At 46.4% G+C, this 14,119-nt stretch overlaps 1 protein-coding gene across 10 annotated transcripts in view; it reads right to left on the bottom strand.

The window, feature by feature from the left end:
• LOC123763245 (Like Sm protein 4) overlaps positions 1 to 14,119 on the bottom strand; it is a 209,375-nt gene that overhangs the window by 140,436 nt on the left and 54,820 nt on the right. For all 10 annotated transcript variants that reach the window (XM_069303170.1, XM_069303172.1, XM_069303167.1 and 7 more), the window contains one exon: positions 8,626 to 8,729. In XM_069303170.1, the coding sequence (XP_069159271.1) occupies positions 8,626 to 8,729 (104 nt within the window). The remainder of the gene's footprint in view (positions 1 to 8,625; positions 8,730 to 14,119) is intronic.

Genomic DNA, 14,119 nt, shown 5'->3' with positions numbered 1-14,119 from the left:
AGCTGCCCATTATGGGCTAATAGCCCTGCAGTAGGCACCTCGGGTGATACGGTCCATGTTCTCAAGTACGTATGTAAACCAATTCCTACTCCCAAAAACAAGAACAGAGTCAGGACGAAGGAGACTCCAAACCGCACCAACTCACCAGCAGAACATAGGCGCTGAAGGGCCATGACACAAGCTTTCGAGTCCGTATCCGCCGGAGGCGGCCAGGGCGCCCATGCTGGAGAGGAGGGGAGCAGCGAAGGAGGCTCCCCACCCTAGAACGCAGGGAAAAACCTTGTGACTTTCCCATAGCGGCATCCCAGAACACCCCCAAAGCAACGGGGCACGGATTGGAGTAAGAAAAGAGCGAGAGGCGAAGCCTCCCCCCCCCCCCCCCCCCCCCCCCCCCCCCCTGAGAGAAAATGGATGCAGAACACGTGTGCACACCGCCCGGAACCAAAACAAACTCCCACGGCGCATGTGCGGGACGCGAAAGTAGCCCAACCAGGCGAGAAGTAGCCCAACCAGGCGAGAAGTAGCCCAACCAGGCGAGAAGTAGCCCAACCGGCGACAAGCAGCCCAACTGGCGACAAGTAGCCCAAACTGCTACAAGGAGCACAAATGGCAACAAAGGAGCGCCAACGGCGACAAAGGGAGCCCAAACGGCTACAAGGAGCCCAAACGGCTACAAGGAGCCCAAACGGCCCCAAGGAGCCCAAACGTCTACAAGGAGCCCAACCTGTCCTTAACAGAAGGAACCAGTATGGAGGCAAACTCCGGGACAAACAGGAGGTAAGCCGCAAAGGCCAACCGCACCGCAGGCGAAGAGAGGCGGTTAGCCAAAAACCTCCGGAAGACGGAACCGAAGAAACCACAGGGACACAGAACCGAACCCGGGGAGGAGCATAACCCAAGCCCAAATCGTACGCAGAGAGGGGAAAGAAAACCCCACTCCTCGCAACAGTAAGCCCCGCTCAGAAGGACTGAAATCCAGGCGGGGCGCAATGGAGCCCAAGACCCCCAAGGCCGCTCCTCTCCCAACCCCAGGAGCCTCTACACCAGGCCCCGGGGCCAAGTCGACCTCCAAAGCCCCGGCCCCACAAGAAAAAGCCAGGGCAGCCGAAAGAGCTAAAAGAGAAGAGGCCCACTGGTCAGACCCCGGAACATCGGCCGGAGGAACATGACTCGAATGCCTCCGCAGCTACCCCGGACAGGGCAACCCCCGAAACTGCCCAAGTCTCAGAACCTCTAACCCCGCCCCAACCCCGAAGCCTGCAGATGCGAAGGGGCCGGAAGCAGGAGGGGGGAAAACAAGCGGGCGTGGAAGAACCAAGGCCGAAGCGACCAAAACCCCCAAGTCTGGGTCTGTACACAAGCGGGGCAGCATCGAGGCGTCCGGGGAAGCAACAAACCTGAGCGCATTGCAACATCCTACCCTGCAACGCGCGAGCTGCCTGCACCCACGGGAATTCATCAGCAGACTGGGTGAATGGAGTCACGAACAAGCAACAAAGCTCGCAGGACTCAGGGTCGAATGTGTCACCGACCCAACAGGCAGCATGTCGGAGGCAAAAACAAGGAGAGTCACCCTGAGACAAAGGGACAGAGCAACCCTCAACTCGCACAAAGCGAGAGAGGACGCAAGGGTCTCCACTAACGGACCCGAGAGCCCCCGGGGGGTTTCCCAAGGCCCCTAGACTGGGTCTGCTAAGGGTTATCCCAGGCAGGGTACTGCTAACCAGCGCCCCAAACTACCAAGCAAACTGCTAAAGCTGAAGCTAAAGCCACGGGACGTGTCTACTCGCGAGGGCGAAGCAGGAGGTGCCACCACACAAACGAACCTAATATAAGGGTGGGGGGAACACAAGGCAGACCCCCCCTACCAGGCAAAAACAAATATAAAAGAAAAATCACACAAGTGGACAACGTACCCAGAGGGAACAGAGCCAGCTGCTGACATAGGTGAAAACTAGCTATGCAGTACCCTGTGCCCCACCAGTGCTATAACTACCACTTACCCCAAGGTAAACAAGGGAGGAAAACCCCCAACCCTCGGGGCGGCCAAACGCCAAGCAGCGAAATCCAACAGAGGTAGACCCAAGGCGACTTGTGGAAGGCAACCCCAAGCCCCAAGGGCGGTACTTACAGGGCACTCAGGGAAGGTGACCCTAAGCACATGCAGCCCGAGTACCTGAGAATACTACTCCCAGCTCACACGACCACCGTAAGAGAAGCACTGCAAACAAGTCACAGCACTGAGACAAGACCGGAGCTGGAGCCACACGACCGTGCATTATCCCATCAGCCGAGGAACTGGGGCGGGGATCGCCGGCGCGGGGGTCTGGGGCTCCTCCTTCCCCTTCCCGGGGAGGGGGGAGCTGCGCAGACATGCGGTGCGGCTCGTATGATGTCATGCTTGTTAGTTCATTTTCTTGGGGAAGTTCTGTCCACTCGTTTGTCGATTTTTGTTGTAAACCAGAATAGGGGTTTGTTTTGTGGCGCTTACCTTTCTGGGTGCCTGTCCCGGTCGATGGCAGATATAGAATGCTCCAAATCACATGTGCATTTCTATGGGCCATTGCTCCCCATGCCTCTCTGAGGGGGCCAGGTTCTGGCTCGTGGTCCCTGGTAGGCCAAGAACTCCACCCACATCGATTGATGCAAAATAGTTATGGTATCCATATCAGCCATGAACAGCTCCGGGGAGCCGTAGGGGCTCCCCCCATAAAAATCGTAAGTGGCATATATTGCCCGCTATAGGGTGGGGAAGTCTGGCAAAAAATAGGCGCTGGCTCAGCACGTCCCAGGCCGCGGTCTGTTGCTCGCCAGCTGTCAGGCCGGAGTTGCCACAAAGAGATAATTAGCTAATTATTTCAATGTCTCTGATTGATTTTTCATAGTTTTTTTGCTGTAATATTATTCAATAGTGTGTAGTTTGATATATTTATATAATAAAATGAGTGAATCATTGCTGTACTCAAAAATATGGTGTGCATATTGTTGATTCAATTATGTTCATCAATCAGTGAACAAATACTTTGTTGGTTATTACACTATAAGCACAGGTTATATATAAGTATCTGCATGTTTTGTTCACTATAACGAACCACTAAGTAGCTATTATGAGTCAAAAAGTAACGAGGAGTGACCGCCATGTTCCAGCCAGCCACTCCCGCCCTCCCTCAAGTCATCTGACTCACCCACATTCTCCTCCCACAATACTGTTTTTGCTTTTATTCACTATATACAGACGTTATATATAAATCTCTACATGTTTTGTTCACCATAACTGTACATCTGAGCTTGTATGGTGAGTAAAGGCACAAAGACGTAGGACCTCACGCAGTCAGCTGATGGCTGCCGCCCTCAAGGCCAGACACACTAATATTTCTCCTCCAACAATACTGTGTGGTGTTATTACGCTATATACACACATTATATATAAATATCTACCTGTTTTATTCACCATACTTGTACAAATAAACTGGTATGGTGCCCAAAGACCATCGTGGTAACCAGTAAACAACACCGTCGTCTGCACGGTGGCATCGTGCAGACGACACCACTGCCCTCACCAAAATGGCGGCTCCCAACCTTCTCTTGCTGTTTATATCCTCTATACACACGTTATATATAAGTATCTACATTTGTGTTCACCATAGCGAACCACTAAGCTGGTATGGTGAGTGCAGTCAATAAAAGGTGGCCACACACAGTCATTAGACATCGCCACCACCCTCCCTCCCACAGCATTACTCCTCCCTCCATGGCGCACAGCACTAAATATCACCAGAATCCTGCTATTATCAGAACCCCTGGTCAGTTTTATCAGTCAGGGGTCTTCTGTAATAATATCATTGCTACATAATAGCATGAACAAGTATATTTTGGCATTTTTAGCCAATGCTGTGGTCACAAGCTGAACAGCAGTGCTGTTAGCTCATGCTGCGTGCGTCAGGCTTGGTTGCTCACTCAATACTGAGGCCAATAACACCCGGGAGTTTGGGCCACGATTTTTTTTTAAAATGGCGTCTGTTTACACGAGCCCTGATGAAGGTAATTACCTAAGTGTAGTTACAGGATGAGAGCTACGCTCGTGGTGTCCCGTCTTCCCAGCACTCTTTGTCATATAACACTTTGAAACTACTGACGGTCTTGGCCTCCACCACCTTCTCACTTAACTTGTTCCAACCGTCTACCACTCTATTTGCGAAGGTGAATTTTCTTATATTTCTTCGGCATCTGTGTTTAGCTAGTTTAAATCTATGACCTCTTGTTCTTGAAGTGCCAGGTCTCAGGAATCCTTCCCTGTCGATTTTATCAATTCCTGTTACTATTTTGTACGTAGTGATCATATCACCTCTTTTTCTTCTGTCTTCTAGTTTTGGCATGTTTAATGCCTCTAACCTCTCCTCGTAGCTCTTGCCCTTCAGTTCTTTGAGCCACTTCGTAGCATGTCTTTGCACCTTTTCCAGCTTGTTGATGTGCTTCTTAAGATATGGGCACCACACAACAACTGCATATTCTAGCTTTGGCCTAACAAAAGTCATGAACAATTTCTTTAGTATATCGCCATCCATGTATTTAAATGCAATTCTGAAGTTAGAAAGCATCGCATAGGCTCCTTGCACAATATTCTTTATGTGGTCCTCAGGTGATAGTTTTCTATCTAGAACCACCCCTAGATCTTTTTCTTTATCAGAATTCTTTAAAGATTTCTCACATAATATATAGGTTGTATGGGGTCTATGTTCTCCTATTCCACATTCCATAACATGACATTTATTAACATTAAATTCCATTTGCCAGGTGGTGCTCCATATACTTATTTTGTCCAGGTCTTCTTGAAGGGCATGACAATCATCTAAATTTCTTATCCTTCCTATTATCTTAGCATCATCAGCAAACATGTTCATATAATTCTGTATACCAACTGGTAGATCATTTATGTACACAATAAACATCACTGGTGCAAGAACTGAACCCTGTGGTACTCCACTTGTGACATTTCTCCATTCCGATACATTGCCTCTGATTACTGCCCTCATTTTTCTATCAGTCAGAAAATTTTTCATCCATGATAGAAGCTTACCTGTCACCCCTCCAATATTTTCCAGTTTCCAGAACAACCTCTTATGTGGAACTCTGTCGAAAGCCTTTTTTAGGTCCAGATAGATGCAGTCAACCCAGCCATCTCTTTCCTGTAATATCTCTGTGGCCCGATCATAGAAACTGAGTAAATTCGATACACAGGATCTTCCTGATCGAAAACCATACTGTCTGTCTGATATTATATCATTTCTCTCCAGGTGTTCTACCCATTTAGTTTTGATTAGCTTTTCCAATACTTTCACTATTACACTTGTCAATGATACAGGTCTATAATTGAGGGGGTCTTCCCTGCTGCCACTTTTGTAGATTGGAACTATGTTAGCCTGTTTCCACACGTCTGCTACGATTCCTGTACACAGGGATGCCTGAAAGATCAGGTGAAGTGGAATGCTGAGCTCAGATGCACATTCTCTCAGAACCCATGGTGAAACGCCATCTGGGCCAGCTGCTTTGTTCCTCCCGAGCTCCTTTAGCATATTTTCCACTTCATCTCTAGACACCTCTATCCGCTCTATGTTGTTCTCTGGAATTCTTATTGTGTCTGGTTCTCTGAAGATTTCATTTTGTACAAACACACTTTGGAACTTTTCATTTAATGTTTCACACATTTCCTTTTCATTTTCCGTGAATCTGTTTCCCATTTTCAACCTCTGGATATTATCCTTTACCTGCAATTTGTTGTTTATGAATTTGTAGTATAGGCCCGGTTCTGTTTTACATTTATCTGCTATCCCTTTTTCAAAATTTCTTTCTGCCTCTCTCCTTACTGCTGTGTAGTTGTTTCTCGCATCTTTGTATCGCTGGTATGTTTGGGGGTTTGGCCTCTTCCTATACTGATTCCATTTTTGTGTCTTTTGGTCTCTTGCCCTCTCACAATTTCTGTCGAACCAATCCTGTTTTCTGGTCCTGCATCTCTGTTTTGGTATGAATATTTGTGTGCCTTCCTCGTATAGTTTTAAAAATTTGGCATACATTTCATTTACTTCCCTGCCTACCAACAATTCTGTCCAATTACACTCATTAAAAAAATTTCAAAGTTCCCCATAGTTGCCTCGCTTTAAATCGAGTTTATCAACTGTTTCAATGTCCCCATTTTCTTCTAGATGATATCTTAAAGCATATTTAATGTCTAACAGGACGTGATCACTCTTTCCCAAGGGAGGAAGGTTCTGGATGTCAAAAATCTCTTCTTCTTTCCTGGTGAATACTAGATCCAGTACTGACGGTACATCTCCTTCCCTCATTCTTGTGGCTTGCTTTATGTGTTGATACAAGAATGTCTCCAGAATGAGGTTCACAAATCTGCATGTCCAAAAGTCCTCCGTTCTTGCTTCATAGGCCTCCCAGTCTATTGCTCTAAAGTTGAAGTCCCCCAGTATCAACAGTCGTGATTTATCTTTATCTGCTTGTACAATAATATCTCTCATGACCATTATGAGGCCCTCTCGTTTGTCATCCAGTTCTTCCTTTGTCCACGTGTTGCTTGCTGGTGGGCTGTATGTATTTACAATTATCAGGTTATCATCCTGATTCCAGACCTGCAATGCCATTATGTCAATATCTCGAGGGTTTTCAAATATTAACTCTTTTACCTTCAGGTGTTTTTTCACCAGTACAGCCACTCCTCCTCCCTTCCTAGTTTTCCTGTGGTGAACCCCGTGTATCCGCGGGCCTTTTAACCCTCAAACCGCGCATATCATATATAAATGATATCAGTGACAAAACCGAAACCGCACACATCATTTATATATGATTTCGTGTCTAGCGCTATAATTTAAACGCCCCGCCTGGGATAGGGGCAGCTATAGTACAGCCACGACCGACAGTTGCCAGATGCCACCTAGAAAAAAAATCCAGGCCAACATTCTTGGGTGTTACAGCGTCAGTATTGAGCAAGCCACCAAGGCTGGCGCACGCAGCACGAGCTCACAGCACCGCTGTTCAGCTTGTGACCACAGCATCGCCTACAAATACCATAATATAAATGATACTGCTATTATTTAGCAGTGATAGTATTACTGAAGCCCCCTGACTGTGATAAAACTGACCAGGATTCTGATAATAGCAGGATTGTGGTGATATTTAGCGCTGTGCTCCATGGAGGGACGAATAAGGCTGTGGGAGGGAGGGTTGTGGCGTCGTCTTCTGACTGTGTGTGGCCACCATTTATTGACTGCACTCACCATACCAGCTTAGTGGTTCGATATGGTGAACACAAATGTAGATACTTATATATAACGTGTGTATAGTGTGAGATAACAGCGAGAGGAGTAGGTTGGCAGCCGCCATTTTGGTGAGGGAGATGCGTCGTCTGCACGACTTGGCATGTTGTTTACTGATGGCCACTATGGTCTTTGGGCACCATACCAGCTTATTTGTTCAGGCATGGTGAATAAAACAGGTAGATACTTATATATAATGTGTGTATATAGCATAATAACACAACAAACAATATTGTTGGAGGACAAATATTAGTGTGTCTGGCCTTGAGGGCGGCCGCCGATCAGATGACTGTGTGAGTAGCTACGTCTTATGGCCTTTACTCACCATACAAGCTTAGATGTACAGTTATGGTGAACAAAACATGTAAATACGTATATATAACGTCTGTGTATAGTGAATACAGAAAGAGTATTGTGGAAGATGAATGAGGGTGAGTGAGGTGGTGTTGAGGGAGGGAGTGGCTCGCTGGTGTTTGGCGGTCACTCCTCGTTGCGTTTTGACTCACAAGACCAACTTAGTAGTTCGTTATGGTGTACAAAACATGCAAATACTTACATGCAAATATATAACCTGTGTATATAGTGTAACAACAGCAAAACTATTTGTTTATTGTTTTATGAACATAATAATTGAATCACTAATATGCACACCATAATTTTGAGTACAGCGATGGTTCACACACTTTATAATATAAATATATCACAATTCACTGTATGGAATAATATTACTGCAAAAAAACTAAGAAAAAATCAGAGACATTGAAATAATTAGGTAATAATATATTTGTGGCAACTGCCGTCTGACAGCTCGGGCGGAGTAGACCTCGTCTGGCGAAGGCTCTGCCAACGCCCCTTTTTTGCCACACTTCCCTACCCTATTGCGGCTAAAATATGCCACCTACGATTTTTTTGTTATTTTTTCCGTGATCAGGGAACAAAAATGAACACTTCTATAAGACGAAAGAATATTTTAGATTTTTTTTTTGTTGCGCCTGTGGGTGTGAATTCCATTTGGGCCCCTAGCGGTTTGAGGGTTAAATCTTGCGTAGTACTCCAATACGTCATATGACGTGATGTGCAGTTGACTGGAACAACGTCCAACACGTCATATGACGTGATGCGCACTTTAAGGGTTAAGGGTTAAGCTGAAGGAACAAATGAGATGGATTTCATCTCAAAAAGAAATTGCTAAGAGATAATAGAAGTCTAGAATAATTTACTAGTATATTCTTACAGAAAATATTGATGTAAAACATGATTACTATTTCTAAGAGTAATATACAGTACCACATCACTGTTAGCTTACCAACACTGTATCCTCTGTAACACCTTGGGAAGAATTACAAAGTTGCTCAATTGCTGCTTCACACTCTGGTTGTTCTAAACTTCCCTGCAGATAGCCCAGCCCCACTGTTGAAGATAATTCTGTACTTTAATATACAAACAACTGTATTAAAACATACAATACTGTATATACATTTCTTAATTTAAGAGCTCCAAACTCCAAAATTGGTGTTGCCTATAATGAGAAAAAATACCCATAGTATACAGTACAATTTACTGTATATTTTTATTTACAACAGAAATTTATAATATGACACAAAATTACAACAATTAAAACAATGTTCTAGTTGACCAGTGTTATAAATATATGACCTGTGAAACCTTATCAGAAATATTAGGGCAAGACAAAATTCCAGTGACCTGTGATCATAATGCATAATGGTTGTGATACACTGGATGTTATGTCATGACTCCCCAAGCAAGGCTCATGGTTTACTCTACCCCCCCCCCCCCACCACTCAATGATCATAATGCATAACGGTTGTGATACACTGGATGTTATGTCATGACTCCCCAAGCAAGGCTCATGGTTTACTCTACCCCCCGCCCCCACCACTCAATAGTTGCCACTCTTGGCCTCAAGTAAATCACAATTTTAATGGTCTAGGGATATAGTGAAAGTCTAAAATAAAAGCCACTGTGGCAAATTCCACCATACAGACATACGTCAGCCTAATATAATATGTATTTATGTAGTTACATCATACATCTACATTCTACATCACAGAGATCACGTAGACAAGAGCCTTGTGTGCTGTGATAAGCTATTTTTAGAACCAAGACACCACATATGGCATCCATCCACAACAGACTGCAAAATCAGCAAATAATGGCATCTTGTGACATCACTTCTCATTCTTAGGGGAGTATTAACTCATAGTTAAATAATACTTAATCATCTTTGAATCACTATTATCTAAATCCTATAAACAAACCTTATCTCAAAATAGTCTAGACTAAAAACTATTAATCCAAAAATCTAAGACTAGGCTGCCCCATGAGAGTCAGAGTGGCCCCCTCACCTCAAGCTGCCCAGAGAGGTCCACTGTTTTGTTTACTATAGTATCGAACAAAGTGGATGTGTCTTATTTGCAGTAAGTTTTAGAGTCCAAATACCATACAAAAAATCCGTCCTCTTACTTAATTATGTCGCTTTTTGCTTGTATGTGCACGAAGCCTAAAAATCCCCGTACCTAGGTTTATGAACGGTTAATTGGCCTAAGTTCGTACTGTTTACGAACTTTTCGTGTAAGGGCCCGATTTGTTCGGAAAATTTGAATCAGGTTACGAACTTTACCTTGGGATACGAGTTGGTTGATACGCGTACCGCCGACCTAGCACGTGGTGGCACGGCGATCGCGCCTCAGTTTACCAGTGCCATGCGCCCAGTCACTATCCTGCTTGAATTCTTCGGAAGGATTTACAGTTTTTATTCGGATTTTTGGCTATTTGAACATAAAAGTTGTTATTATATATCTCGCCATGTGTCCCAAGAAAGCCAGTGGTAATGTTCAAGGCAAGATATCACATGTGTGAATAACCATAGAGGAAAAACAAAAGATCATTTGTAAACATGAAAATGGTACACGTGTTGTTGAACTAGCTAGGCAGTATAACAAATCTTCAGGGGAGGAGGAGGAGGAGTAGGCAGTAGAGGATGTCCCTTCCTCGTTAATTAAGAAAATGTGTGCAGTATGGGAAGAACTGCAAAGTTTTGATGAAAAAGAATCACCCAGATAAAGCTTTAGCAGGCCGTTGCATTGAACTTATTAATGACAAGTGTTACAAAGAAGGGAAAAACCATCTTCAAGAAAAAAATGAGAAAATCATGCAGTGAGCCAGAAGCAGGTCCTAGTGGTATGCAGGCAAAATGTGCCAGAGTGAGTACCCCAGAGAAGTCATCACTGCCTGATGTTATAATGGAAAGGGACTCCCCCTCGAAACAGTAACACCTCTCCTCCTTTCCCCTCCTCACCGTGTTCCATATGCCAACAGGAGTCATCAGTAAAGGAAAGTAATAACTTGTACATACTTTTGTAGTGAAGATTTAGGTGAAGGTATTAGGTATAAAATTATACCTAATACCTATTAGGTATAATTTTTACTTTGAAGTGAAGTTTTTGGGGGAGTCAGGAACAGATTAATTCATTTCCCACTATTTCTTATAAGAAAATTCGCTTCGGTTTACAAACCCTCTCCAGGAACGGATTAAATTCATAAACCAAGGTGCCCCTGTATTAGAAAATGAAAGCGGCTAGCAAAAGTGATGTACTGTCCCATTTTCTATTTTGAGTCTTCTGGCTTAGTCTGTTAGGTTAAGAGAGGTCACTTCAAATTAACCACTGCACTGCGCCAACCGAGAATACTAGATCGGTGGGAAACTGCGCTAACTGAGAAAACACCTTTTGAATATTTCGTACCCATTTAAAATGCGTGCGCAATGTGTTGTGTACAAAATGGACTCTTGGGACCTCCAATGAGCGGCAGCTATCTTGGAAAAAATTCCCAGAATGTCTTAGGACTGCTGGCTGGGTTAGTACTGAATGAGCAACCATGGGTGACGCACGCACCTCTGGGTCCCAAACACATGTCCAATGTGGTGTTGAAAGATTGCTTTCCATTGGTGAAATTCAGACTTTATTGTTTGAAAAACATAAGGGTCGTGATATTGATGAAGCTATGCAAAATAAGGACCTAACACAATGGTTGGATGCAAGTGATACAGCAGGCATATCCAGTTGTAGCTCTGAGCACCACCCTTGCCCACCCATGCCATCTCCAATTTTTATAGATGATATATAGAAGAATCGTTTTCTGGGTTCAGTGATGATGCATCTAATGCAAGTAGCATAGATGAACAGTGTTAGCAGCTTCCATGGTGATGTTTTCCAAAGATATTTTCAAGAGTAGCTGAATTTCTTCCAAAAAGGCTGAATCTTTTCCTGATTGACTAAATCTCTTTCAAAATGACTGAATCTCTTCCAGTGAGGGACCTTACAAAGTGATCTTTTCAAGACTGCCTTACAAATTGTTCTTTTCCTATAATCCTTTCAAGTCCACCTTATGCTTCACAAGCCTTGCTACATACCACCTACAGGTACTAAAACCAAGCGTGTACGTGAGTGCATGACTTGCATGCACACAGAATGAAGAAATAGGAAGCGAAAATCTATCTGTACCTGGTGCAACGAGAGCGAAGTCGGGGAAGGGCTCCACATACCATAAGACGCCTCGATCATGCCGACATGAAGAGATCCACCTCCAGGCGCCCAAATGTCTGGCAGAGCCAACTGAATGAGTCAGCATCGACCGTCCATTCCGTGGACAGGGGGAATGAACCGGGACAGGCCGTCTGCCAGGACGTTGGACATCCCCTGGACATGAACCGCCAGGAGAGCCTAACCCCGAGAACTCAGCAGATGAGTCACCCAAAGCGACCAGCCCCAAAGAGCCAAGGACGTTATCGAACCCCCTCAGTTCAGACAGTGAACCAACGGGAAGCAGTCCGAATGAAGCTGGATCATCGATTCGCAGGCGACCCGAAGACTTCGAAGCGAAAACCACACCGCCGCAAACTCCTGCACAGTGCTGTGGGCCCGACAGAAGGATGGACCCCACCGCCCCTGGCTGGACTGGTGAGCAATAGTCACAAACCCCAGCCGAGAGACGACATGCCCGTGAACACATCGAGCGAGGGCTCGGGTAGGCACCAAGGCACTGAGCCCCGAAAAACCTGAAGAGAAAGTTGGCGACACAACAGCAGATGCAAGGCCTCCCAGAGAACGAACCCAGAGATCACGAGAGAGGCAGAAGGGATGTCCCGAAGGAACCAGAACAGCCGACGAAGCCAAACCCAACCCTGGTGGGTAGATCATCATCACCACAAAGTTCAGACTCCCGCACAAACCCTTGAGCAACCGCCGAGTGACACGGGTGTCCCCAGAAACAAGCACACACGTGGGACCTCAGCCGAAGGAGAGACTCCGGAGGGAGAGACAAGGAAGCGATCCAAGAGTCTCGCACAAGACCCAGCCAGGTTCAAACCTGGGAGGGAACCAGATGGGACTTCCGCCAGTTCACCAGGAACCCGAACCTGGCTAGCTGGGAAAGCACCAAACCTCTGGTGAGCAGACACGCGGAGCGACTGGGAGAGCCCAGACCAGCCAGTCGTCAAGCTAAGCCAACACCCAAACACCTAAAAGACACAGACGGGCCACCACGTCCTGGGTACGGTGTGTTAACACGCGAGGCGTCAGGTTCAACCCAAAAGGGAGACAACGAAAGCAGTAACTTCGACGCTCCACAACAAAACCGAGCCAGTCCCTGAACCCTGGATGAATCATATGCCAATAAGCGTCCTTGAGGTCCAGGGACTCCATCCAAGCGCCCAACTCCAACAGAAGCCGGACCTGGGACAGAATGGTCATCCGAAAGGAGGGGCAAGAAACCCAGGGGTTCAGACGGGACAAGTCCAGAATGAACCTCAGGTCTGTACAGTCCCGTTTTGGAACTGGAAACAAGCGGGAAACCCACCTGAGAGACGTCATCGTTTCAGCCACGCCCCAGCGCAACTACTCCGAGACGACCTGACAGAGCGCAGGAGAAGAGGCCTGCCCTGCCAGCCCCAAACCCCCTGAAAGAGGAGGAGCCACCCAACGCCACCGCAGGCCACAAGAAACGATCCGAAAAGCCCACGAATTGAGAGGCCAGACACAAGTGAACACAGCAAGTGAACACAATGGGGCGAACCGCAAGAGGGGGCCAAACCCAGGAATGACCCCAAGCGCCTCAACATTCTTCGAAAGCCAATCCGAAGACAGCTCTAGGAAGGGAAAAGAAACGCAAGACCGAAGCGAGCAATCCACAAGTGCAGACGACATTAAAGAAACTTGCATGTGAAGCTGAATCGCGCCAACATCCCTCGAAAGGGCAGGAACGAAAAGACACTCATTAAGGTGCTCAAAGTTGCCCCCCAGGGAAACCTGGACCACAGTTAATGCTTTGCGCCACTCAAGTGTGCGGGTACGACAGAAAGTGCCCCAAGCATCCAACGACGACAATGGGCACAAGCCAGGACGACTCCGGAACCTCATAACGAACTCAGTATGGAGACAAAGACACAAACCTGAAGGAAGATGAATCCATTATAGAGGCATATTCCAGGTCGCGCAGGAGGTAGCCGCAATGGCCGCCCACACTTCAGTAGGCGAGACGTGGGAAGCCGAAAACCTCCAGAAGGACGGAACCAAAGGACCCGTAGGGATACGGAACCGAACCTGGGGAGGAGCCAAACCCAAATCCAACATGTACAGAAAGGGAGGGGGGGGGGGGGAGGAAAACCCCATTCCTTGTAACAGCAAGCCCCGCTCTGAGGACTGGAAAACTCAGGGTCCAACAAGGCTCAAGGACCCCCAAGTCAGCTCCCCAACCCCAGGAACCTCCACATCAAGCCCCAG

This window comes from Procambarus clarkii, chromosome 49 (assembly GCF_040958095.1).
Source record: "Procambarus clarkii isolate CNS0578487 chromosome 49, FALCON_Pclarkii_2.0, whole genome shotgun sequence".
NCBI lineage: Eukaryota > Metazoa > Arthropoda > Malacostraca > Decapoda > Cambaridae > Procambarus > Procambarus clarkii.
Note: the sequence above shows the minus strand (reverse complement) of the source record. Positions and strands in the feature narration are given on the sequence as shown.